Genomic DNA, 27,072 nt, shown 5'->3' with positions numbered 1-27,072 from the left:
GTGACCTCCACACACACACCAGTGACCTCCACACACACCAGTGACCTCCACACACACCAGTGACCTCCCCACACACACCAGTGACCTCCACACACACCAGTGACCTCCACACACACCAATGACCTCCACACACACCAGTGACCTCCACACACACCAGTGACCTCCACACACACCAGTGACCTCCACACACACCAGTGACCTCCACACACACCAATGACCTCCACACACACCAGTGACCTCCACACACACCAGTGACCTCCACACACACCAGTGACCTCCACACACACCAATGACCTCCACACACACCAGTGACCTCCACACACACCAGTGACCTCCACACACACCAGTGACCTCCACACACACCAGTGACCTCCACACACACCAGCACTATCAGTCTGTGCAGCAGACGCTGTGTGTAATCATACGGTAACATTCTACTGGCCGTCGTACAGAGAGACCTCGGCCTCATGACGTGGAGACGTCCACCGCTTTGAGAGACAGAGTGGAGACGTCCACCGCTTTGAGAGACAGAGTGGAGACGTCCACCGCTTTGAGAGACAGAGTGGAGACGTCCACCGCTTTGAGAGACAGACTGTAGTGACGGGCTGAGCGTTAATCTCCATCAGAACACTGCTGGTGGACCCGGCTGTGTGGCGTTCAGGTGCTGTCACGTAAATAACAGTCACAGTAATACTGCAGGCCGGGATGTGGGGGAGATTTAGCAGTATTATAATGTGGATGCTGGCCAGCTAACACTCACTCACACACACTCACGTGTTGTTGATGATCTGGAAACGATCCCCCTTTTTAAATGACAGATCGTCAGAGGTTCGAGCTTCATAATCGTATAACGCCACAAAAAACGTCACCCCGCCTGAAAGACAAAGAAAAACACAATCACACTGGATGGTACACACTGACTCATGCATGTTTAGCAAATCACACATTCAGGACATGATAGAAGGCAGTGAAAGCCCCTCATTGTAGGGACCTAGTGGGAGTTGCTTCCTCTCAGAACCACCGAAACCCCGAAAGCTCAGTCTGGACAGGAGCCCATAGAAACTTCCTGCAGGGGGCGTCGGCTACTCCTTTGACTGACAGGTACTTCAGCCAATCAGCGCTTCAAAACAAATACGTCATCAAAATGCGTTAGCTTCTCTAAGAGTTAGCATTAGCTCATTAGCTCTAGCTTCTCTAAGAGTTAGCATTAGCTCATTAGCTCTAGCTTCTCTCAGGGTTAGCATTAGCTCATTAGCTCTAGCTTCTCTCAGGGTTAGCATTAGCTCATTAGCTCTAGCTTCTCTCAGGGTTAGCATTAGCTCATTAGCTCTAGCTTCTCTCAGGGTTAGCATTAGCTCATCAGCTCTAGCTTCCTTACACGCATAGACAGGCGAAAACGTCTTTTCCTGTCAGACCCTCTCCAGGCCAGACTCCTGCTCTTGCTTGATTGTTGTAATTCTTGGTATTTTAGCTGTAACTTTACTGACTGCAGCTTTCAGACGATGATTAAAGTTAAAGTCTGTTGTCTCCGCTACATGCAGTGATGGCGTCTCTTCCAGTTTAGCCACCGGAATTTGCCAAAAAAATTTGAAAACAAAAAGCGGCAACGCTGATTGGCTCGGCCGTTTCAGACCAAGTGAAATCCCCTCTATGGGCTCCGACCAGACTGAGACCAGCTCCAGAATCCAAATGTGGATGAGGAGTGGGCGGGCTGGGTTACCAGGCTAGCTGTAGGTTAGACTGCTGGAGGAACTCCTGAACTCTCCGTTCCAGGTCACCTTGTTTCACCATCATGTGTCACTCATAGGGGTGGGACGAGACTCAAATTCCACGAGACGAGATGTCTCGCAAGATTGAGTCCACGAGATCGAGACGAGACGAGATTTTAATGTTTACATGATCAGAAGATTCCCATTAAGACCGCGGCACACAGACCACGCCGTGACTGCATTTGCACTTCATGCCACTAGGTGTGCTGTTTGCATGTTCAACCTTATTTTACACAGACACGAAGAAGAAGAAGGCTGCAGGCTGCAGGCTCTCTCTGCATGCTGTTAGAAAAAGAGTGTGAGCCGGCAAGACGTGGTCACATGTTCAATGATGCGATGCAGCGTTTTTTCAGAAAAAGATAAGAACTGAACCATCGTTTCCACGCATTTTATTTACGTCGTAGTAATTAAACTGTATCACAAGTAGTTTGTGGACTCAACAGACCAAGATTCCTTGCAGATAGAACACGCGCAGAACAGTATTTCATGCTTCCTGTTCCTGTTGGACCAGCCTGCACTGCAGCACCGGCCACTAGCGAGCGTGGCAGAAACTTGCGAACAGGGGCTTTGCCAGAGGAAAACATGCAGTGATTTATGGAAGTACTTTAATCAGAATCCAGCAGAAAATAAATCAGAACGCCTCGTTACGGGAGACGGAGGATCTGATCCACTGTTTGACTGTTCTTACTGTCAAACTGCCCACCATTGATTAGTGAAGACTTCCCCCCCCAAGTACCTAATAAATCTTTACTTTTTCTTTTCTTGTTTTTTTTTTCTTTTTTTTTGGGGGGGGGGGAAATAACTCAGGTGTTGTCTTATTTTGAAGAAATGCATTTTCACTTTTGTTTTTATTTGTATAGAGAGAATTCAGGTCAGGAATACTTACAAAGTTTATCAAACTCAAGTTCTGTTTGTCATTTCAGCTTTGAAGACTTCCAAGTGTTTCATACCATCAGGTACCCAAGGAATTAAATTAGTTTATTTCAGTTGTTTTAATGGTCGTATTTTCCTAATAACTGTCTTAATATAGGTTTTAGTGCTCCTCCAAAAGAACAGCAGGCAGTTACTCAAATCAGGAACATAGAAACTAACAGACCAGTTTCAATAAAAGATCTCAGCCTTTATATCAGTACGGACATTATAAAAATAGCCTGAAAGTATCAGCAGAACTCCTTCAGTCCGCTCATCGGTCGGCAGAGCTCGAATCAGCTCTGCATTGAGTTTGCAAAGTATCAAACTAGTCCAGTTTATTATTTAATGTTCAAAGGCATCAATGTGTTCTGTTCTTTTTGTGCCATTTAAGTATATTTTATTATGTTTGTTTGGTTTACAATTTCCTTTGTCTTTTTCCTCATGTATTGTTTAAAGCTGCATTAAGGAGTTTGCACGTTTTATGCGAAACAGCGCCCCCTGCAGGCCTTGGGCGTAACGCAGCTTAGTGAAACACTCGTGCCTGTGGCTCGCGTGCACGGAAGAGGGGAACTCCTTCCTCGCTCGTTTAGCAGCGCTCAAGTAAGATGTAAGTGTCTTCTCCCTGGTGGAGTCTGTGTGGAGCTGCAGTGCTAGAAGCCAGTCTGTTCTGACTTTCTGGAAGATCCTGCTCAGTTGTTGCTCACTAAGCATCTGGCGGAGTAATGGCGGACAAAATGAAACCTAACCAGCCGGAGCGTGCATTACGTCATTCTTTTCAAATTCTCCCCAAAAAAACTCTGGAGCCGGACCGGCACTGTGACTTTCAAGTGACAGTTTAGCCTGTTAGAGGTTCTGGTAATGAATATGTCAGGGCACATTGGACACAGCATTAAAAATGTGTCACATATTTATGGTGGAAAATAAGTATTTTTAAGGTTGAAAAACTCCTTAATGCACCTTTAAGCTTTTTTATAACTAAAACGTCTTGTAAACAACTGTTTACAAGACCGGGGGGGGGGGGGGGGGGGGGGGGGGGGGGGGCCGTGGAGTGCTGCGGCAAGTGCCGTACGGGGGGAACGCACTGAACGTGGAAGCACCGCGCACGGAGTTTCTCGCCTCCCATATTAACTTATCTGACTGTCGCACACAACGCGCCGGGGGCGCCGTGCGCCGCTAGCCGAACCTGTCCTGCCCCGAGTAGGACAGCCTCACCGCTCCAGCTGAGCGTCAAAAAAAACACACACGCGCTTTTAGCGGTGAAACACAGCCCATTCCTCATTATTTGCCATACTGAACTCGGCTGAATTATCAGAAAAATCAGGAGGAAAATGCTGGTATGAGGCACAAACTGAAATCAGGAGCGCAAATATGAAGAAAATGAAAGTGAAACTTAAAGTCCGAGTTAACCAAAATCAGCCATTTTCTTCTAAACACCTTCAATAAGTCATAAATGTGTTTCTTTACAACATATAAAAGCCATTCCTCCATGTATGATTTAATTTTGGAGGTAGACTTCACAGACTTTTATCACCGCTTCTGTGTTCAGGATTTAATGGGCGGGTCAGAAATGAGGGCTGCGTTACGTAACGCGGCCCTCATTAGCATAAACCCGCCCCCCGGATGCTGAGCGATATAAAAACATTTAGCGTATTAGCATCGGTGGTTTTCCCGCTAGCTTTCGAGTCTCGGATAGCATCTCGTACGACAGTTTGCAGCTAGCTAACCAGGCCTGTCCCCTCCAGGCCGCTCTGCATCTTCCCTGGGTCCACAGTGTGCAGGTAACGATGCCGTGAGCTAAATACACCCGCGAGGCGCCCTCGTCCCCGGGGGGCGTCGGCTCACCCCCGGCCCGCCACCGCGGCCGGGTCCGGGAGGCCTTCTCCCCGGGGGTCGCGGGGGTTCCTCCGCGGGGCGGTGTCCGACGCCACTGCGGAAGGCGGGTCGGTTTCGGAGGGAGTTGGGTCAGCGGTCGGCGGCGGCGACTCTGGACGCATTCTGATGGAGACGGTGAGGAACGAGGCTGAGCTCTCAGCATCTGACTCAGTCAGTTCTGGCTCTGATGGCTCACATTGGTCGGGCTGGGTCCGTCTCATGAGGCTGTTAGCGCTAGCTTGTTAGCGCTAACAGCCTCACGAGACGGACGCAGCTGGAGGCGGCTCCCCTCCCGCTGTGGGCGTGGCTCCAGCGCTGCCAGCTGACACGCCCCCAGCGTTTCACAGCAGAGAGAAGTGCTGGTTTTTACATGATTTTGAGACCTTATTTTATATATTCGTGGCAATTTTTTTAATCATTCAAATTTGGCTCAGTGGTTAAAGACACATGTTTATGCAGTGCGACAAACTCAGAACACAAATTTTTTTCTGCTTAACTCGGACTTTAAATCGCGAGTTTTGTCGGTGCAGCGTTTCGGCCAGCTGGGCGTTTTTCAGGTGCTGAAAACACACAAAATAAAGTACACTTCGATTCAACACACAATCTGGTTTAATAAAGGTCAGTCGCAGGCAAAATTCAGCCTGACTGAATTTAGGCTGTCTTGGAGACAGAATGAAGTTTGAGGAAGTGAGCGCTCATAAGAAACTTATTTTTCAAACCATTTTTCATCTGCTCTGCTATTGGTGTGTGTGTGTGTGTGTGTGTGTGTGTGTGTGTGTGTGTGTGTGTGTGTGTGTGTTGGGGGGCAATCTTGGTAAAGACTTGGCATTTTAAGCCATTATAAATCATATCTGATCAATTGTAAAATTATTTATGCAACACACATTTTGAATGGAATCGGCAGACTTCAAATGAGCCATTTTAATCACGATTAACTCCAGGATTGGGCGCGATTAATCGCGATTAAGAAATGTAATCGCTGCCCAGCTCTAATTAGAAATGAAAAAAGAAGAACATATTATGACTCAAATATTCCTTATTTGGAATTTTTGTACAACGGCGACAACGACCAGCACGACCGGCGCGGCCCCCCTCCCACAAGGGGCCAATCCTGGGGGAAACACTGCTCAGGCTCTTCTTGCTGGAGGGGAAGTGTTGGCTTTCTCTGTTAAAGTGTCTGGAAATGACTGTGTTGTACTTGGTGCTTTAAAAAAAAGCTGAATTGCTTGAATATTTGACAAATACACAGGAAGTCATACGAACAGCAGGCAGCGCTGCTGATCCGAACTCCACCCCACACCAGATCCACAGGAATCATTCCCACAGTCTTTCACTGAGTTCCAGCCAGCAGAGAAGACGTTCCTGCTGACAGCGGCTCTGCTGAATCTGGCCTCTGTTGCCGTTTCTGTCAAAGTTAAGATACATACGTATGCTGTGAACCCTAATGTTGATACATCTCATGAAATTACAAGAGAACTGAGCTTATGTAATGAGAAATAAAAACCCAAACATGGTGTCTGCAGCGCCCCGACTGGTGTCTCAGGTAGTGCCTTCTGTCAGAACTGTCGTTTATTTCAGCACAATAAAAGTTTATGTGATTAAAAATGCATTTCATTCATTAAATATCAGAATCGGAATAGTCTTTACTGTCATCGCAACAAGTTACCGAAGTTACAAGTTACAACGAAATTGCTTGGGTCGTCCACAAATCCACCGCTCTACCCGACGTGTTCTCTGGTCAGAGAGGTGTTTTGGGTGAAACCAGCCTGTGTACGACTGCTGCTACTAAAAACAGAAACAGGTAGAAACGCACTGTTTTTCCTGATGAAAGAAGAGAGTCCACTCTTTCCTGTGGTATGTTCAGGGCTTACATCCTCACAGAACACACCGAGTGGACCTGGAGCGTGCCGGCAGCCTGTCTGCGAGCAGAGCAGTGCCGCTGCTGCATTCACTGGAGGTTTTCTTTGGCTGCTCACACTGCTTCCACATCCAGGACCTATTGTCAGCCTCCGTGTTTTCGGCTGACTCAGTTCCCATGAGCAGAGCATGCGCTGCTCATCAAGCATGGTCCGGTCCAGCGGAGCCGGCCGCTGGTTTGGTTCAGTTTGGAGCTCGTCCTCGTTGTTCGCTTCCTTCATTCTTTGGTTGCTCTCTGAAGACATTGCAGCTTAAACCATATAATCATAACTCAATGGGCCGGTCCTCTTTCCTCAGTTGTACATACGTTTATTTCAGTTTGTCATTCTTTACATTATGTTTACTTCTTTCAACTGATTTTGTTGGGAAACAAACACGGACTCTGTGGCTGAGTCGTGTCTCCCAGAGTGAAGAAACTCAGCACTGACCTGCGACGACCCCGGGGAAGGGACTGCTCACCGCCACCGCGGCGAAGGAGGTGGACGCTCCGCCGAAGGGCGTCATGGTGGACGACGCGCCGCCGAACGGCGTCAGGGAAGCGGCGGGGCTGTTGTAGCTGCCGTGCGTCTTCATGGCGGGGGAGTGACCCATCAGGGTGGGGTCGGGCCCGTAGTGGCCCAGGTGGGCGTTGACCGGCGTGCTGCTGGAGCTGTCGGGCCGGTACTTCAGAGCGGGACCTTTATCTTCCTTACTCTTCACACAACCCATCGTCAAGCCTGCGAGGAAGAGGAGGGACAGCAGAGCTGAGCATCACATGGAGCAGCAGGGGGCATTTCCTACGGTCCAGAGCTCAACTCCACACACCTATACTGATCTACTTCCTGTCATTACAGCGTCTGCAGGCCTCCTGTCTGGGTTCTCCAGCAGGTCTGTTCACCACGAGAGTCAGGACCAAACGTGTTCTTCACCAACAGAAGACCAGCAGCGGCTGCTCTGCTGGACGATGAACAGCCATCAGGACAGGATCCGCTCTCTCACTGGACGAGCAGGGCAGAGACGGCACTGAGGTCACTGAGAGGTCACTGAGAGGTCACTGAGAGGTCAACGCCCACAAAGGACAGGAACATGAAAAACACAGAAGAGGCACCATAAGACGCCAACCTCCACACAGCATCGAACAAGTCTTCCTCACCCCGGTCCGTGGCGGTGGCACAGCGCTGACAAAACCACAGCTTGATTGAGAAAGGCGTAAACATCCTGTCCTCCTGTATCCTGGTACCGGTGGTCCTAGACCCAGACCCGGACTACCAGCCTGTGGTTGTGAGTGTCAAGCGAAACGGCTCCATGGTGCGCACGACAAGCTTCCAATGAGCGACGTCTGCTGTGGGCCGCACGTCCCACCTGGCATGGAGTCTGGACGGCCTCACAGCAGCCCTCTGGACCCTGATGTCACCCAGCAGGGGGCCTGCCCTCCTCCAGGGGAAGAACCAGAGGCCCAGAGCCAGTTATTCAAAAATGCCGCCCCGGCCATGACGGCCCTACGATGGTCCATCCCTCGCCGTAAAACAGGAAGTACTGTCTACCTTTCATGTGCATGCTCCACACGTCCTCAAACTTCATGTTTGATCAGAAGGCTGTCCTCTTCACTTTGATATGCCAATAAACATTCACAAGCCACCAAATTAGATTCACAAATCACTAATCACCAATAAACACTCATAAATCCCGCAGCAGTGAGCTGTGGAAGTGGCTCCGTGATACTCTGCCTGCTTCTGTCTACTTCTGAACAGAGACTGCTTCTGCCAGGGCTTCATTCTTCACACAGCAGTTTGAGCAGATATCCAGCAGGAAGAAACACTCTGCTGGGGCTGAAGACTGGCCCCCCTTGGTCCAGGTGTTCTGACAAGTTACAGCCCAACATCCAACCTTCCCTTCATTCCAAAAATCAGCTTTCAGACCATTTATAAAGTAATGACCTATTAAAATCCTTTCAGTTAGGTTCCAGAGCTCATCACAGACCAGAGACCAGGTTCTAGAGCTCATCACAGACCAGAGACCAGGTTCTAGAGCTCATCACAGACCAGAGACCAGGTTCTAGAGCTCATCACAGACCAGAGACCAGGTTCTGGAGCTCATCACAGACCAGAGACCAGGTTCTGGAGCTCATCACAGACCAGAGACCAGGTTCTGGAGCTCATCACAGACCAGAGACCAGGTTCTGGAGCTCATCACAGACCAGAGACCAGGTTCCGGAGCTCATCACAGACCAGAGACCAGGTTCTGGAGCTCATCACAGACCAGAGACCAGGTTCTAGAGCTCATCACAGACCAGAGACCAGGTTCTGGAGCTCATCACAGACCAGAGACCAGGTTCCAGAGCTCATCACAGACCAGAGACCAGGTTCTGGAGCTCATCACAGACCAGAGACCAGGTTCTGGAGCTCATCACAGACCAGAGACCAGGTTCCGGAGCTCATCACAGACCAGAGACCAGGTTCTGGAGCTCATCACAGACCAGAGACCAGGTTCTAGAGCTCATCACAGACCAGAGACCAGGTTCTGGAGCTCATCACAGACCAGAGACCAGGTTCTGGAGCTCATCACAGACCAGAGACCAGGTTCTGGAGCTCATCACAGACCAGAGACCAGGTTCCAGAGCTCATCACAGACCAGAGACCAGGTTCTGGAGCTCATCACAGACCAGAGACCAGGTTCTGGAGCTCATCACAGACCAGAGACCAGGTTCCGGAGCTCATCACAGACCAGAGACCAGGTTCTGGAGCTCATCACAGACCAGAGACCAGGTTCTAGAGCTCATCACAGACCAGAGACCAGGTTCTGGAGCTCATCACAGACCAGAGACCAGGTTCTGGAGCTCATCACAGACCAGAGACCAGGTTCTGGAGCTCATCACAGACCAGAGACCAGGTTCTGGAGCTCATCACAGACCAGAGACCAGGTTCTGGAGCTCATCACAGACCAGAGACCAGGTTACGAGACAGGTTCTGGAGCTCATCACAGACCAGAGACAGCTCTGGTAAAGTTAATCATGCTATTTTCATGGCCTTGGATACTGCAGAAACTAGAATATGTTATTAGGATCAAAGGTTCAGCATTAAACTGGTTCCATCATATTTAACAGACAGGTTCCACTTGGTTCATGTTCATGATGACTTCAGCTCACATCAGAGTTAAACATGGAGTTCCACAGGGTTCTGTTCTAGGACCTTTAGGAACATCCATGAACTTCCATTGTTCTGCAGGTGATCCACAGATCTGCTGATCCAGAACCAGACGACACCGATCAACTTATCAGACTAGAAGTTTGTCTCAAAGACATAAAAACCTGGATGAGTCGTAACTCCTCCTACATTCAGATGAAACACAAGTTATTTTATTAGGTCCAAAACACCTGACAGATCTAAACAAATAGTGACTAGAGATGTTCTGATTCCGATACCAGTATCGGAAATTGTGCCGATACTGCCGAAAATGCTGCATCGGTATCGGCGAGTCCTGGAGTCCAGGCACCGATCCGACACCACGTCATGAATTAAGTTAGTAATCTATTTACTGGTCTGCTCTGTTAGCTCCTTTAGCTCCGTTAGCACCGACACTACTTCTTCTGTAATGTTTTACGGCAGCTTGCATCCCGTTGGCTGCACTACCGCCATCTGCTGGTCGTTAGCTCTGACACAGTTCTTTGCCATGCAGCTGTTCTTGAGAGGAAGAAGAATGGATCACGTGGCAGACGTACAGCGCCCGTTAAAGAAGCCGTTTGCCGGTGTTTAGAGAGCAGCTTCTGCTGTTTGGATTTTTATTTTTTGAATGTGACTTCTTAGGTTGGTTTTGGACGATAACATTTTGGACAGTAATCTTTTAAGTTGCTGTTGAACTATTTTTTTACTGTTCTATTTAAATGCCTTGTTCATTTTACTATGTTTGCACCGTAATTAAAAAAAAAACTATATTGGTTTATTAAGTTACTGTTGCACTGCTGTTATTTATACTGTTTTATCTAAATAACTTCATTTTACAATATTATGTCTGCACTTCAATTTAAAAATGCAACAAAATATATTTCTAGATTTATTTAAGTTGTCGTTGCACTACTGTTTTATATTGTTCTATTTAAATTCCCATGAATTTAAAAATATTGGGGCTGCACTTTGTTACTGAAAATAATTATTCCCAGACTGATTTAGTTCTATTGTATTTGCACTGCTGTTTTTTATACTGTTCTATTGTATTGTATTGATTAGTGTTCTCTGTAGGGCTGAAACGATTCATCGAATAAATCGAATAATTCGATTATAAAAAAGCTTCGAATTAAATTCTGTTGCTTCGAGGATTCGTTTATTAATTGTGTACAGTGAAACTACCGTGAAACCGCCAGCTTGTAGCGCCCGGAACTAAAGCGCAGCATGTTTCCGCACGAGAGCGTAAGAAGCACGGACATGGGCTGTGTTCGAAACCGCATACTGCCGACTACATCCCTCCATACTCATACTCCCCATACTGCATCCTGCTTACTCAGTCCATCAGACAGTATGCAAAGCGTTTACACTCAGAGTTTCCCCTACATACACTTTACTTGGGCGGGCCGCCCAAGTAGATTGACACCCGCCCAAGCAGATTAATGAAAAAAAAAAAAAAAACGCGCGGTCTTTCTCTCACACTGGGTGTCAGGCTCGCGCACCCCCGTGTACTCTGATCTCTGGACACATAGCATGGAAGCATGCTAGTTTAGCTGCTACCGGCTACAGGCTAACAGCCTGCAGGCTGCAGATTAATGCTGGTCGACCGTCCCGGACAGTAAAACTTATAATCAGCTCGATTGGCTGATTTTTCCTGCAGAAGCTCCTCATGCTGTTTTATTGAGCAGGCTGTATGTTCTGGTGTTGTGTTTGTTTATATGACGCTGCGTGTGCAGCTCCGAGTCCTGCTCCGTGTCTTCTCTATTTTGGAGTTGCTGTGTCAGAGTGACAGCGCCATCTGAAGGCCTGGCGGATGAACTACATCGTTTTGAGTCCTTGTTATGTTGCGTGGATGTAGATATTTCCTGAAGCGATGCTGTGTGGACAGGAAACTGAGAAGGAGATTGTAAACAAATAAGTTGGGCTCATTTGTAATTCAGGGACAGGTAGACGTCCAGTTGTGTTCCATTCTCAGCTGCTCAAAACACCACATCACACTGGAAACATCTGGAACCACGGAACATGAATAATTTTCTATAGTCTTCCAGTCATCGGATTTTCCCTGAAGCCCACAGAGAAGACATTTACATCACCAGCAGAGTTCTGTCGGATTTGGACGTCTGTTGCTGTGAAAGTTAGGATACATAGATATGTTTTGTACCCTAATCTTGATAAATGTAATAGCATTTCAAGAAAATTGACCCCATTTAATGAGAAATAAAATAATGTTTGCACAACCTGAGCCCACAGTAAGCTGTCATAAATTTAATCCAGTACAATAAAAAGCTTGATTAAATGCCCCCCCAAGTAGATAATTATCGTCCATTTATCGTTATCGAGGTGAACTGCTTAATATTATCGTGATATTGATTTGAGGCTATATCGCCCAGCTCTAGTAAGTGATTTAAACCATAATGCATAAGAGCACAATGTGAATAATTTCAGTTAGTTTTCTTGTGCTCTTTTGCATTATGGTTATGCAAGTTTTTTTTCTCTTTTAGATCAAAACTGAACTGAGGAACAGGCTGCAAGGGGAGCATCTTGCTGCATGCATGCGCATCAGCATAAATGGACCTGACCCCCGATCCTTTCCGTACCGAAAGACGTTGGAGATCTTTTTTACTAAACCAAGAAAAATGCTCTGACACAAACTGTCAGCTTTGCAACTAGCTTTGCAAGTGGCTTTAAATGGCTATTTTTCCTTCATTTTTTTTTTTTATTTCGCTTTTCTTTTTGGTTCTGTTTATGTTAAAGCAGGCTTAAGATGTATCTAGAATAAATAATACATGGTTCATAAACCAGTTTGACTAGGTTATTGTGAATGCACTTATCAAAGACCGCAACGTCCTCCTACACCGCCCGGCCCACCACCACAAGTAAATTCTCAACCTAGGGGAAACACTGTACACTACAGCATACTACATAATAACCCACAATGCATTGCACTCCTCCCCGAGCCGAAATCGACCTGCTAAAGCTGATTTCACTTTAGCTCTAAACTCTTCAAATGTAGAACTTCATCGAGATTTTTTTTTAAATTAGGCGACAAAGTGGTGGTTTAGAGCCGAGTGTGTCGTTTATTTGTCCGAATACCAGCCGTTTAGGATTTTGTTCGGACGAATTTGGCGAAATGTGAGCCAGGATCCAGCAGGAGGAGTCAGAGAAGCAGAGCACACAGGACCCGGCGGCCCGGCCTCCAGGCCCGGTCGGGCTTTGACGGCAGGCGACCATGGATCACGCCGCCGGCCGCCCCCGCTGCTCCGACCGGCTCCCCGCCGACCCGCTCGGCAGCGGGACCGAGACGCCCGGTCTCACCCAGCGGTCCTACGGAGCGGCCCGCCCCGGGCGTCGCACTCAGTCGGTTCCGGAGGTCCGGCGGCGGACCCCCGGGCCCCCGGTGTGGCGCGGTACCCCAGCGGCGTCCCCGCCGGCGAGCGCAGAGCTTCTCACACCCTCCGGGGCCGGACCCAGATCGCGGGGCCAGCCCCCCCGCCACACCCGCCGGCCGCCAGGCGGCGCAAGCTCTGTCTGGCGCAACCGCTGTCCGTCACGTTGCATCTTGGGTAATTTCAGTATGAGTAGTGAACACACGATGTCTACTCAACATTTCTGGCGAATGCAGTATGCATCCGGGAACTTCTCGCATACTCAAAATGGCATACTGCCAGTGTAAACGCACTGCATACTCACTAAGTTAGTATGAGTAGGAGGTAAGTATGCGGTTTGGAACACAGCCATGGAGCACAGCGCGGTGAAACGACGCGAGAAATGGAAGCTGCGGTGACACCGCCAAATGCTTTCCGCGATTTTGCGTCAAATGAAACCAAATGGGAGCGCGCGACCAGCGACGACACGTGGACGCGTCACACGGCGCGTTCTCGCAACGCAGACGCGTTTTCGCGGCGCGTCGGGGCGTTGAAGAGCAGAATGAAGAAAATGCTGGCGAAAAGGAGGAAGAAAGAAAACGCCAGAAAATGTCTAAAGTTTGGGAAAACTTTAAACAACAAAAAAGGGAAGAGCTGGCGGATTTTTACAGCACCACGTCAATGCTAAAAAAAAAAAAAAAAAAAGTGACTGTATTCTGAAATTGCCGTTTTGCCCTCCTTTGAATGCACTTTAAAGTTTTAGGGCAGCTGTCAGTTTATAAAGCTGAACGTGCTGTTTTGGACTCAGTCTGAGTTTTATTATTTTTGTTTGTTTTTTGCACAAGACAGATAGAAATTAATATCAACAGGAACTGTTTGATAATACTGAATTTTGCCTGCTGTACTTGAAGTGTTCTTTAATAATCAGATTTCATGTGCATTTTTTTATAATGAAGGTGAGGCCTTAGCCCTCTCTCAGGAATTTTATTTATTTTTTATTTAAATATTTTGTGAATTTAAAGTGCAATGTTCATCCTAGCAATGAGTGTTCCTGTGCAGTTTAATAAATGTTACTGCAAGCATTAATAGTAGTTCATATTTTTTGTCCGTGGTGAGTTTCATACTTGCCAAAATAAAATAAAAAATGTACAAAAGAAAAAAAAAATGTATAAATATATATATGTACAATGGGGGAAATAAGTATTGAACGCATTAACTGTTTTGTCATTACATTTATTTCCAAAGATGCAATTCATGTGACATTTCTTCCAGACACTGGTATTAACTCAAATAATCCACACATGAAAAGAAATCACAACATTCAAATCCATAAATAGTGATTATGTGGAATTAAGTGCAATAACACAGGAAAAAAGTATTGAACACACTATCTGAGACTCGTTTAATACTTTGTGGAGAAGCCTTTGTTTGCAATGACTGCTTCCAGACGCTTGTTGTATGTATGAACTAATCGCCCACACTGCTCAGGTGTGATTTTTGCCCATTCCTCCGCACAGATTGTCTTCAAATCCTGAATATTCTTTGGTGCCCTCTGGTGAATCCTTATCTTTAGTTCTTTCCACAAATGTTCGATGGGATTTAAGTCAGGTGATTGACTGGGCCATTCTAACACATTGATTTTCTTTTTTTTAAACCATTCGAGAGTCAACTTTGCCGTGTGCTTTGGATCGTTGTCCTGTTGAAAGGTCCAGCCCCGTCTCATCTTCATCATCCTGGTGGATGGCAGGAGGTTCATCTCAAGAATTTGCCGATAGATGTTTCCATTCATTGCTCCTTCAATTATATGAAGTCTGCCAGTACCACGAGATGAGAAACAACCCCATGCCATGATGTTTCCACCACCAAACTTCACTGTTGGTATAGTGTTATTTGGGTGATGTGCAGTGCCATTTCTCCTCCAAACATGGTGTGTAGTATGACAGCCAAAAAGTTCAATTTTGGTCTCATCTGACCAGACAACATTCTCCCAGTATTCCACAGGCTTATCCAGATGCTGTTTAGCAAACTTTAGACGAGCTTCAACATGCCTTTTTTTGAGGAACGGAGTCTTGCGGGCTGAGCGTCCACAGAGGCCATGGCGGTGGAGTGCATTGCCTATCGTTTTCTCTGTAACGCTTGTACCTGCTGCCTCCATGTCTTGCTGGAGTGCTTTCCGGGTGGTCCTTGGCTCTTTGAGAACTCTTCTGACCATCTTTCTGACTCCCTGGTCAGAAATCTTGCGAGGAGCTCCTGTGCGCGGCCTGTTGATGATAAGGTGATGCTTCTTCCACTTGCGGATAATGGCCCCAACGGTGCTTACTGGAATACTCAGATTCTTTGAGATAAGTCTGTAACCAGTTCCATTCTGATGCTGAGCAACAATCAGGCTGCGAAGGTCTTGAGAGAGCTCCTTGCTTTTACCCATCATGAGATGTGTCTTGTTTGACTACTTGGTGAAAAAACAACCTGTTTATAGGGCCATCAATTAGCACTAACCCAGCTGATGTTGGTTTGCACTTATAGGAAGTACAAAGACTAATTACTTTCAGGTGTGAGATGGTATGGTGCCTTTCCTTGACAAACTATACAGCTTTCCCATGGTGTGTTCAATACTTTTTTCCTGTGTTATTGCACTTAATTCCACATAATCACTATTTATGGATTTGAATGTTGTGATTTCTTTTCATGTGTGGATTATTTGAGTTAATACCAGTGTCTGGAAGAAATGTCACATGAATTGCATCTTTGGAAATAAATGTAATGACAAAACAGTTAATGCGTTCAATACTTATTTCCCCCATTGTATATATATATATATATATATATATATATGTATATATATTTTTTCCCCCAGATATGTCACTTGGTAAGATCCGATTAATCGATTAATCGACCAAATGAATCGATAGATTAATCGATTACTAAAATAATCGACAGCTGCAGCCCTAGTTCTCTGTACTGATTCATGTTTTCGAGGGTTTGACCTGAGCCAGGCCTCACCACAGTGATCATCATGTGACAGTCATGGGATTATTTTATAATACACTGGTATTGGATCGGTACTCGGTATCGGCCGATACCCACAGTAAAAGTATCGGTATTGGGAGGCAAAAAATGGTATCGGAACATCTCTAATAGTGACCCTGGATGGTGTTGCTTTAACCTCCAGTAACACTGTGAGGAACCTGGACTGACCTTTGACCTTTAACTCCCACATTAAACAGGTCTGCAGGACCTCCTTCTTCCACCTGTTAATATTTCTAACATCAGGAACATGCTGACTCAAAGCCAGGCTGAGAAATGAATCCATCATCTGTTCCTCAGAGCAGACTACTGGAACTCCTGCTATCAGGAACAACAGCTGGAGAAAAAGCTGCAGCAGGAGTTCTGAGGAGAACCAGCAGGAGAACACATCAGAACAACATGAGCTTCTCTTCACTGCTTCCTGTTCAATCTAGAATAGAATATAAAGTCCCCCCTGTGTGTGTGTGTGTGTGTGTGTGTGTGTGTGTGTGTGTGAATGTTCCCTCCTCTGTTGAACCACTGGTTCAGTTAAAGCTCGTGTCCGGAGTTTTGAACGAGAGAGGTTTTTTTTTTAATCCAACGTCTCAGGTTCCCCCTCCCTCTGCTTTCATGAGCGACCAAGCCACGCCCCTTTAATTGTGCACGCTATTATCTGTGGGGTGAAAATGAGAGCCTCTGAGTCCTACAGCATCCTCCATGTTGAGCTGTTTACAGTGGATGTTCAGCAGACAGTGGATATATCTGCTGCAGAGCTAACTCTCCTCTGCTGGGCGAGCGACGTGCTCTCTGGCTGCTCCACACTTTGATTGACAGCAGGACAAGGCGGAAGCTCGAAGTCTATTGGCTGACGCTGACCTGTGCTTTTTTGGATAACATGGGGGTCTATGAGACGAAGGCGGGGCTCATAAATACATTTTTATATTGCTTTATGCTGATATTACATTGTAGTATGAACCAGACTGACACATTGAAGCTCTGTTAAAAAATGATCCACACGTTGGAAACGAACAGAAACTCCGGACACCAGCTTTAAAGAAGAACTTTCTGAAGCAGTGAAATGAAGGGAAACATTTTGAACACTAAACAAACGTGAATGTGTTTCAACAGTTTGATCAGTCAGCAGCGCCGAGCTGCCGGAGCCAACATAAGGATCACGGCCCTGACAGTGAGCGCAGCGTCCAGCGCCTCACCGCCTGCCACTGCGTCCGGTCACATGGAGACGACACGTCTGCAGCCATTCCTCCAGCCTGGCACGCCGAGGGCCGCCCGGCCGGCCTGCCCTGTCTGAGGGGGGGGGGGGGGGGGGGGGGGGGGGGGGGGGGGGGGGGGCTTCCTTCCCGTCCATTCATGCCCATGAGGCCACCTGTTGTGCCTGTCAAAGACTGGGGCTGTCCGGAGAGAAGCAGAGCACAGCTCGCTTCCTCAGCACACTCACTGTCTATTTCAACCTCAGTTCAGCCAGCCACCATGTGGCGTGAGGTCTCCCCATGGAGGCCCCGGGGCCCGAGGCCCGAGGGCCTCGGGGCCCCGGGGCCCCCAAGCACTGGAGGCTTCTATCAGCCCACGTAATGACAGTGTGTGAGCTGAGCTCCAGTGTGTGAGGATTCTCCAAGGCCTGGAACCTCAGCCAGCAGCACCTGTCAGAGGCCCTCAGCCCTCTCCAGCTCTGTGTGTGTGTGTGTGTGTGTGTGTGTGTGTGTGTGTGTGAATGAAGACTTGATACTACTGTCCAGCCAATTGGGGCAGTACTAACAGAGGGATTACCATGCTGGAGGATTACTAAGGCACCGCAGTGAAAAGGCACACACACACACACACACACACACACACACACACACACACACACACACCACACACACACACACACACACACACACCACACACACACACACACACACACACACACACACACACACACACACACACACACACACACACACACAGCTGCAGTGTGCAGGAGGAAGCTGCCTCAGCTCTCAGCATGCTGGTGAAAAGAGGAGGAGGAGGAAACGAGGTGAAGACGTCGGTGACGGTTGTGACTATGAGCTGCGTGGCGTGGCGTTCCACAGGTCTACACCCCTACTGGACACGAAGACTCTCTGCACTCTGCTCCGATTGAAGGGGCTGGACTGGAGTTTGTGGGACGAGCCCGGCGGTCAGCTGACCGAAACCTGGTCCAGGTGGTTTGACAGACATGGACCCGAGTGATCACCAGGTGATCGCATGTCTGGGACTCCGTCCAGGGACGAGCTCATGACGCTGATCAGGAGAAGGAACAGGAATCCCAGCCAGCCGTGCAGCCGCCATTAGCACGGACAACAGAGCAGCTGCACGGTACATATCTCCCTGGCTGGGTCCCACCTGGTCGTGGTCTGAGTCGGCTCGCCGAGCGCCACAGCAGAGCCTCGGCGATCCCGGCGGACGCTGGTCAGGTGCATTTGGCCAGGCGTTACGCTCATGTGGTTGCCAAAAACTGCCCCCCTGGGCTACCGCCATGCATGGGACCGCACCACGTGCACCAGGGCGAAACAGGTCGCCCGTGCACGCCACACCGGCGCAGCACGAGATGCAGGCGGTGCCCCATTCCGCTTGCTCGGCACGCTACACCCACCACACCATCAAAAACCAATGCACCCCCACTTTTCCCATTTCTGCCTCCGTCTCTGATCAAAGCAAAGGATGGAGAAGATCGAATCACGCACACTTCTGGTGTCAATGCGGTGTTTCAAATGAACTGGTTTCCTTGTTACCTGGTGACTGACTTCCTGTAGCACTTCCTGCTGAGTGTTTAAATCAGACTCATAAAAGGTCTGACAGCTTTCTGTCTGCTGTTTAGCATCCGCCACCAACAAGCGACGTGAACGAACCCCAGTCGCCAGTTAGCAGGGAAACCAGTCCTTCCAGAACTCCGGCTCCACTCCGGCCTCTGGACGCTCCTCCTCCGCTAGCTCGCTGCTGCCTTCAGGTGACTGGAGCTGCTAAGGAAAACTGAAACTCAGACATGTGGTCAGTGGGGACAGCTGGACTCTTGGGACACTCAGGAGACAGGTTGAGGACGCGTGGACAGTGTGGCCTCCACAGCTGAGAACCGGCTCTCATGGTTCACCTGAAGGAGCCGTTCAAACCAGCGACTCCTTCATGGACGTCACAGCTCTCCTGTAGCTCAGTGTGCTGGCTTCATCCTGACGATCAGTCTGTTTGGTAAATTCCAATTTCCAAGAACTGAGAGGCTAAAATCATCCCAGTGTGCTCAGTGTGCTAAACTTCACCAAGTCTGTCCCATGAAGACCAGCAGGACTGGGCCGACCGAGCTCCAGGGACCTGATCCGACACCCCCGAGCTGCACTGACCATCTTTACACAGACGCCATGCTGACCGGCCAGCACCGAGTCTGCCCACTGTAACTACTCAGATTACTTCTCAGGAGGTGAAACGACCGGAGCCACAGAGCTTCACAGCTGGAGTCGGCTCAGCTTCCAGACGGCAGGTCTGAGGGACGGCAGCGATTCAGCAGCAGAACTTCTTCCAGCTCTGCTCGTCTCTTCAGCTTCTTCATCCATTCACGCTTCTTCCATTAAATATTCAACTGTCCATCCATTCATCACCCTCTCAGGGTTAAGGGAACATTCACTTCACTCCTCTCTCACAGGTTTCCACTGCAGGGTGAGGATGGGGTGACTGTAGAGCCATATGAAATCCGTCTTAACGGAATCGCGGACGGAATCGCGGAAATGACCAATAAAACGGAATTGGAATAAAACGCGGAATATTGCGGAATTCGTCCTAATCTGGTCTGAAATTCAGTTTTCGGGAGAAAATGGAACCTTATAGTGCAAAGCAAACATGCCGGGGGGACCGCCGAGCTGCTGCAACGTGCACGTCACTTCCACAGCGCTGCTGACATCAATGACGTACAGAATTACAATAATAGTAATAGTAATTCTAGTAATTCTAGTAATTCTATACGTCATTGGCTGACATGCTAAAGCTGCGTTCACACCGCCAAATGCTTTCCGCGATTTTGCGTCAAAATACAATTGTAAACAAATGTGAACGCGCGTTCCAGCCACGACGAGACGCGACGCAACAACACGATGTCCAAGCCAGCTGCTCCCTCCCCTCTCACACATTCAATAAAGTTATGAAACTCCACGCTAAGCGCTAAACACAGAGCAGAACAGTACACGGACTTTTATGCCTCAGGGGAAAAGCTTTTTTGTAAATACTGTTAACGTACCGTGGACTGGACTCGCAAAGACGCATGCGACTAATTGAAAAGTATTTCTTTGTTGCAGGACTTTAAACATTAAATCGACTGTTATATCCTCTTAAATTGTGGACATTTATTCATCTCCACTTACCAGACACCTTTTTTTATGGTAAAAATGAGCATAAAAAACAAAATACCAAATTCAGAAATATTAAAACGGAAAAAACGGAATTTGGGAAAAAATAAAACGGATTTGGGGAAAAAATAAAACGGATTTCATATACCTCTAGGTGACTGTCGTCCCGATGTGCCCGTGGGGGGGCGGCCATTCTTTTCCAGCAGGGTTTCCGCTATGAAACAAACGGCACCGGACAGCGTGACCGGCAGGTTTTCAATTTACCGGAGAAGCGCTTGACTTCCTGGTCAAATATTATTGGGGGGGTATACTTTTCATAGGGCGCCGCCCTCGCCTGTCAAATTTCGTGTGGACTAAATCTCAATAGAAGGGTAGGGGGATTTATTCAAAGATTTGCCCAAAGATCAGGACATATATATCAAGTCTCCTCACCTGCAAAGCAAGCCTGTAAAAAAATCTCCTCCTGTTATTAAGCGGGGGGATTTTCAATCGATGTAAACTTCGTCGCTCTGCGTGACACAGCCGTTTAAAAACATAAATAATTTGGTCCTAAAACATTTTTTCTATCTTCAAAGTAAAGTTGTGTAACAACCTGAGTGGACCGTTAATAAAAACGGACGGTAAACCCTGCAGTGCGTCACTGAGGGAGGAGTCAGACGGCGGCGTCCCGGGAGGCTCCCCGGTGACGACGCTCAGGATGACTCACCTGGCTCTCCAGCTCTCACCCTCTCTCCTACCAGCTATTTTGTTTATTAAAAAAGTCTTGAAGTTTCGCCTGTTTCGACATGTGTCTTGTATTGTTGTGCTGCGCGCTTTGTCGGAGTAATGAAACACTGCTACAAGTTTAGTTCCGCCTGAAAAAGAAAAAAAAAATCCCACATGGACCAGGCTTATTCATAAAAGATCAAATTCGGGGTTTTATTGTTGTTTTTTTCAATAAAATGATGTGGAAACTGCCTTTTTGAATTAAATTTTTGCTTGGAGGGAATATTCAAATAAAAATGGAGCTTGGAGGGAATGTTTTTCACCGGACATTTTGACCGGTGGTGTTAAAATATGTCGGACTTCAGCAGATTTTACCGGTCAAAGTCCGGTAATTACCGGATAACGGAAACTCTGTTTTCCAGTCAGAGTAAAAGGACACACAGCGTGACTGTGGACGTTTTAACTCAAGCTTTTATTCCTACCTCCAACATGTCGACATGTAAAACCACTGCGTGTACAAAATGAATGTTAATGCTTATTTTATAGTACAGTAGAGCATTTAGAGGTCCCCAGGCCTTCGTTGTGACTGGGTAGTTTACTTTCGTTTTGAGCTGTAGCAGCCTCCTCTGAACACTCTGAATGTTTGCAGTGTAAAGAACACTGTAAACCCCGACATGGAGTAAACTTTACACTACACTGAATACTGGGGCTGAAACGATTCATCGAATAAATCGAATAATTCGATTATAAAAAAGCTTCAAATTAAATTCTGTTGCTTCGAGGATTCGTTTGTTAATTGTGCACAGTGAAACTACTGAGAAACCGCCAGCTTGTTGCGCCCGGAACTAAAGCGCAGCATGTTTCCGCACGAGAGCGTAAGAAGCACGGACATGTCGGAGCGAGCAGATGGAGCACGGCGCGGTGAAACTAGTGATGTTACCCGTGACACCGAAGCTTCGAAGCACGTGTTGAACAAATGAACCTCTTCTCAGTGCAGCTTTGTCTCGGAGCTTGATTCGTTTCCTGATAACCACGTGATCCGTGACGTCTGAAGCTTCGTTGGCGCGCACCCACCTGACGCTGCGGCCGCTGCTTCACAGGTTCAAGACGCGCTGCAGCTGTTTGTGGGTCGAGAGAGAGTGAGAGAGAGTGAGAGAGAGTGAGAGAGAGTGAGAGAGGGTGAGAGAGAGTGAATATCGATTTGATATGGAGCCTGTGGCAAAAACAGGACGTTCTGAAGTTTGGGAACACTTTGATTTGATTTCATTTCATCCAACAAGGGTGTTATGAGCAGACGTGCTATGCCTACATTTTGTTCATTCTTAATGTTAGACTTTGAAATACATTGAGGGTGGCTGGTTGTCAGTTGCAACAATATGTCACATGTAAAGTCTTGTTTTGTCAGACCTCCCTTCTTTAAAAACATCCCTCATTTGTAATTTATTTTTCTAGGTCCAGTGTTTGGTTTGTGGCCAGCATCTGCCAGCGTCAGTTCACTTCCACCATCTCTCATGATACCTAAATAATTACTGTGTCTCAAATGAAAAGTCAGCTTGCTGCTGACTTGTTATGAGAGACACAGCAAATGTCCTGGTCTCTTCAGACACATTCAGTCAGACATATGAACACTCTGCTTTTTCATCCCATCTTTATTCAAGTTGGCCTGTGAACAATAGAAATGCTGACATCAAAATATTAGCTATACTAGGTTTTACTGATGTGGACAAATCATTCAATAATTAAAAACATGTAATTACTCGCTCATGCATCACATTGCATTCAGCTCTGACACATGAGACGCTTTCCTTGACTTTCACCACCAGGGGTCGTTGTTGGGCTTTGATTTGAAAAGCTTCCAGTACTGAACCTTTTCTCGATACAATTGTGTTGAAAGCTTTGTTGCTTCAGAAAGCTTCACGTTGCCATCACTAGGTGAAACGACGCGAGAAATGGAAGCTGCGGTGACACCGCCAAATGCTTCCGCGATTTTGCGTCAAATGAAACCAAATGGGAGCGCGCGACCAGCGACGACACGTGGACGCGTCACGCGGCGCGTTCTCGCAACGCAGACGCGTTTTCGCGGCGCGTCGGGGCGTTGAAGAGCAGAATGAAGAAAATGCTGGCGAAAAGGAGGAAGAAAGAAAACGCCAGAAAATGTCTAAAGTTTGGGAAAACTTTAAACAAAAAAAAGGGAAGAGCTCGGTGCAAAGTTCGCACTGCCAAGCGGAGCTGGCGGATTTTTACAGCACCACGTCAATGCTAAAAAAAAAAAAAAAAAGTGACTGTATTCTGAAATTGCCGTTTTGCCCTCCTTTGAATGCACTTTAAAGTTTTAGGGCAGCTGTCAGTTTATAAAGCTGAACGTGCTGTTTTGGACTCAGTCTGAGTTTTATTATTTTTGTTTGTTTTTTGCACAAGACAGATAGAAATTAATATCAACAGGAACTGTTTGATAATACTGAATTTTGCCTGCTGTACTTGAAGTGTTCTTTAATAATCAGATTTCATGTGCATTTTTTTATAATGAAGGTGAGGCCTTAGCCCTCTCTCAGGAATTTTATTTATTTTTTATTTAAATATTTTGTGAATTTAAAGTGCAATGTTCATCCTAGCAATGAGTGTTCCTGTGCAGTTTAATAAATGTTACTGCAAGCATTAATAGTAGTTCATATTTTTTGTCCGTGGTGAGTTTCATGCTTGCCAAAATAAAATAAAAAATGTACAAAAGAAAAAAAATAAATATATATATATATATATATATATATATATATATATATATATATATATATATATATATATATATATATATATACATTTTTTTTCCCCCCGGATATGTCACTTGGTAAGATCCGATTAATCGACCAAATGAATCGATAGATTAATCGATTACTAAAATAATGGACAGCTGCAGCCCTACTGAATACTACTATATAGAACAGTCCACTAGAATGTTGGGTTGACAGCCTCCAGCCTTCAACCTGTGAATCTTTTGGTTTCTTGTGCTGACAGACATCATCAGGGTCCTTTTCCAACTGGCTCCACTGCTGAGCAGCATGGGAACATGGTCCTGAGGACTTTACCAGATCCTGCAGCCTCGTCTGGACGTGACCCCAGATTACTGACTGCACCGTCACAGTCCTTCACAGTCCCTCACAGTCCGTCACAGTCCCTCACAGTCCCTCACAGTCCCTCACAGTCCTTCACAGTCCCTCACAGTCCCTCACAGTCCTTCACAGTCCCTCACAGTCCCTCACAGTCCCTCACAGTCCTTCACAGTCCCTCACAGTCCTTCACAGTCCCTCACAGTCCCTCACAGTCCCTCACAGTCCGTCACAGTCCCTCACAGTCCCTCACAGTCCTTCACAGTCCCTCACAGTCCCTCACAGTCCTTCACAGTCCCTCACAGTCCCTCACAGTCCTTCACAGTCCCTCACAGTCCGTCACAGTCCGTCACAGTCCCTCACAGTCCCTCACAGTCCTTCACAGTCCTTCACAGTCCCTCACAGTCCCTCACAGTCCTTCACAGTCCCTCACAGTCCTTCACAGTCCCTCACAGTCCTTCACAGTCCTTCACAGTCCCTCACAGTCCCTCACAGTCCTTCACAGTCCCTCACAGTCCTTCACAGTCCCTCACAGTCCCTCACAGTCCTTCACAGTCCTTCACAGTCCCTCACAGTCCCTCACAGTCCCTCACAGTCCCTCACAGTCCCTCACAGTCCCTCACAGTCCCTCACAGTCCACACACCGTCACAGCAGATGGAGGAGAGACAGGTGGAGGATGGAGTATGGGAGTATAGACATAGGGGGTTTAGAGATGAGTGTAAATATGTGGATATAAAGACTTTGGAGTCTAGAGCTGGGGAGCATAGAGCTGTGAAGTCTAGAGCTGTAGAGCATAGAGCTGTAGAGCATAGAGCTGTGAAGTCTAGAGCTGTAGAGCATAGAGCTGTGAAGTCTAGAGCTGTAGAGCATAGAGCTGTAGAGCATAGAGCTGTGGAGCATAGAGCTGTGGAGCATAGAGCTGTGAAGTCTAGAGCTGTAGAGCATAGAGCTGTAGAGCATAGAGCTGTGGAGCATAGAGCTGTGGAGCATAGAGCTGTGGAGCATAGAGCTGTGAAGTCTAGAGCTGTAGAGCATAGAGCTGTGGAGCATAGAGCTGTGAAGTCTAGAGCTGTAGAGCATAGAGCTGTAGAGCATAGAGCTGTAGAGCATAGAGCTGTGGAGCATAGAGCTGTGGAGCATAGAGCTGTGGAGCATAGAGCTGTGAAGTCTAGAGCTGTAGAGCATAGAGCTGTGGAGTATAGAGCTGTGAAGTCTAGAGCTGTAGAGCATAGAGCTGTAGAGCATAGAGCTGTAGAGCATAGAGCTGTGAAGTCTAGAGCTGTAGAGCATAGAGCTGTGGATCATAGAGTTGTGGATCATAGAGCTTTAGAGCATAGAGCTGTGAAGTCTAGAGCTGTGGATCATAGAGCTTTAGAGCATAGAGCTGTGAAGTCTAGAGCTGTGGATCATAGAGCTTTAGAGCATAGAGCTGTGGAGTGTAGAACTGTGGAGCATAGAGCTGTGGAGCATAGAGCTGTGGAACAGAGAGCTATGGAGCATAGAGCTGTGGAGCATAGAGCTGTGGAGCATAGAGCTGTGGAGCATAGAGCTGTGGAGTCTAGAGCTGTGGAGTCTAGAGCTGTGGAGCATAGAGCTATAGAGCATAGAGCTATAGAGCATAGAGCTATGGAGCATAGAGCTGTGGAGCATAGAGCTGTGGAGCATAGAGCTGTGGAGCATAGAGCTGTGGAGCATAGAGCTATGGAGCATAGAGCTGTAGAGCATAGAGCTATAGAGCATAGAGCTGTGGAGCATAGAGCTGTGGAGCATAGAGCTGTGGAGCATAGAGCTGTAGAGCATAGAGCTATGGAGCATAGAGCTGTGGAGCATAGAGCTGTGGAGCATAGAGCTATGGAGCATAGAGCTGTAGAGCATAGAGCTATAGAGCATAGAGCTGTGGAGCATAGAGCTGTGGAGCATAGAGCTGTGGAGCATAGAGCTGTGGAGCATAGAGCTAGCCCAGTAGACCGTGAGCTCGGACTTCAGCCAGAGCTCACTTCGCCGCCTCTGTCTTTATGTTGTTGACTTGTCTCGCAGAAGAAGGATTCCTGAGAAGATTCCTGGAAGTGTCTCGGTCCAGCTCGAGCAGTGAAGCAGTTCGGATCAGCTGAACTCTTTTCCCTCAAACTTTGCTGCCCCCCCCCCCCCCCCCCCCCCCCCCCCCCCCATCCCCCCTCCCCCACCCAGCTAGGCCCGGGTATCCGGCGCTGCCCCGGACCGGACTTTCCTTCAGGGTCGGCTCTTCCTACCTTTACACGCGGCCTGGCGGTGTTTCCCTCCTCATGCGTCCTGCGGCCTCTGCTGGATTCCGGGTTCCGGGACCGGCCGTCACTCTCCGTCAATCACGGCTCCGTCCGTCCCATACCGAGCGCTCCGGGGAAAGGCCCGCACCGCCGGCCCGGCCCGCTTCTGGACGACCGCTCGGACCCGGGGACACGCTGAGGACCGGGCGGCCGGTGCTGGATCACTTTCCTCCACACACACACACACACACAAAGCCCGGGACCCAGCGGACACACACACCGAGCACACACACCGAGAGCCCGGCCGACACACGGAGCCGTGCGGCGTTCAGGGGCTGGCAGCACAGTGGGACATTCCATACTCACCTCCACAGTCCGGAGAAAGGAGCTTTAAACTTCCTGTGCACCAATCAACACATGAGATGATGTTCTGGAGGAGTCTGAGAGGAATGAAACTTTAGCAAAATAACTACCGAAAATAGAATAAACAGCCTGACAAGCATGAACACACTAACACATCTGCACTTTCCTCTGTCCATGTGGCATTTAAGCAGCACTCTGGTATTCTGTGTGCAGACTGGAAGCGCTTCACACTCCAGCTCCCTCAACCACTCACTAACAATGTAAATGAAGAAAATATAGAGAAACCTCCACCAAGCCGTTTGAAGGCTGCTGCTGGA

At 47.8% G+C, this 27,072-nt stretch overlaps 1 protein-coding gene across 3 annotated transcripts in view; it reads right to left on the bottom strand.

The window, feature by feature from the left end:
* The window catches only part of yes1 (YES proto-oncogene 1, Src family tyrosine kinase), a 46,299-nt gene extending 19,592 nt beyond the window's left edge, over nucleotides 1–26,707 (bottom strand). Inside the window, exons 1-4 of one of the 3 annotated variants that reach the window (XM_030115196.1) lie at nucleotides 26,399–26,707; nucleotides 22,122–22,165; nucleotides 6,899–7,186; nucleotides 775–874 (exon numbers count right to left, since the gene is read on the bottom strand). In XM_030115196.1, coding sequence (XP_029971056.1) covers nucleotides 775–874; nucleotides 6,899–7,178 — 380 coding nt within the window. In that variant the 5' untranslated portion in view covers nucleotides 7,179–7,186; nucleotides 22,122–22,165; nucleotides 26,399–26,707. Of the gene's footprint in view, nucleotides 1–774; nucleotides 875–6,898; nucleotides 7,187–7,274; nucleotides 7,425–22,121; nucleotides 22,166–26,398 lie in introns of those variants that run through there. The other 2 variants (XM_030115195.1, XM_030115197.1) reach the window with 2 other exon arrangements.
* Nucleotides 26,708–27,072: the final 365 nt, after the last annotated feature.

Source organism: Salarias fasciatus, chromosome 18 (assembly GCF_902148845.1).
Source record: "Salarias fasciatus chromosome 18, fSalaFa1.1, whole genome shotgun sequence".
Taxonomy (NCBI): domain Eukaryota; kingdom Metazoa; phylum Chordata; class Actinopteri; order Blenniiformes; family Blenniidae; genus Salarias; species Salarias fasciatus.
The sequence above is the reverse complement of the archived record's forward strand: the minus strand, read 5'-3'. Positions and strand labels throughout refer to the sequence as shown.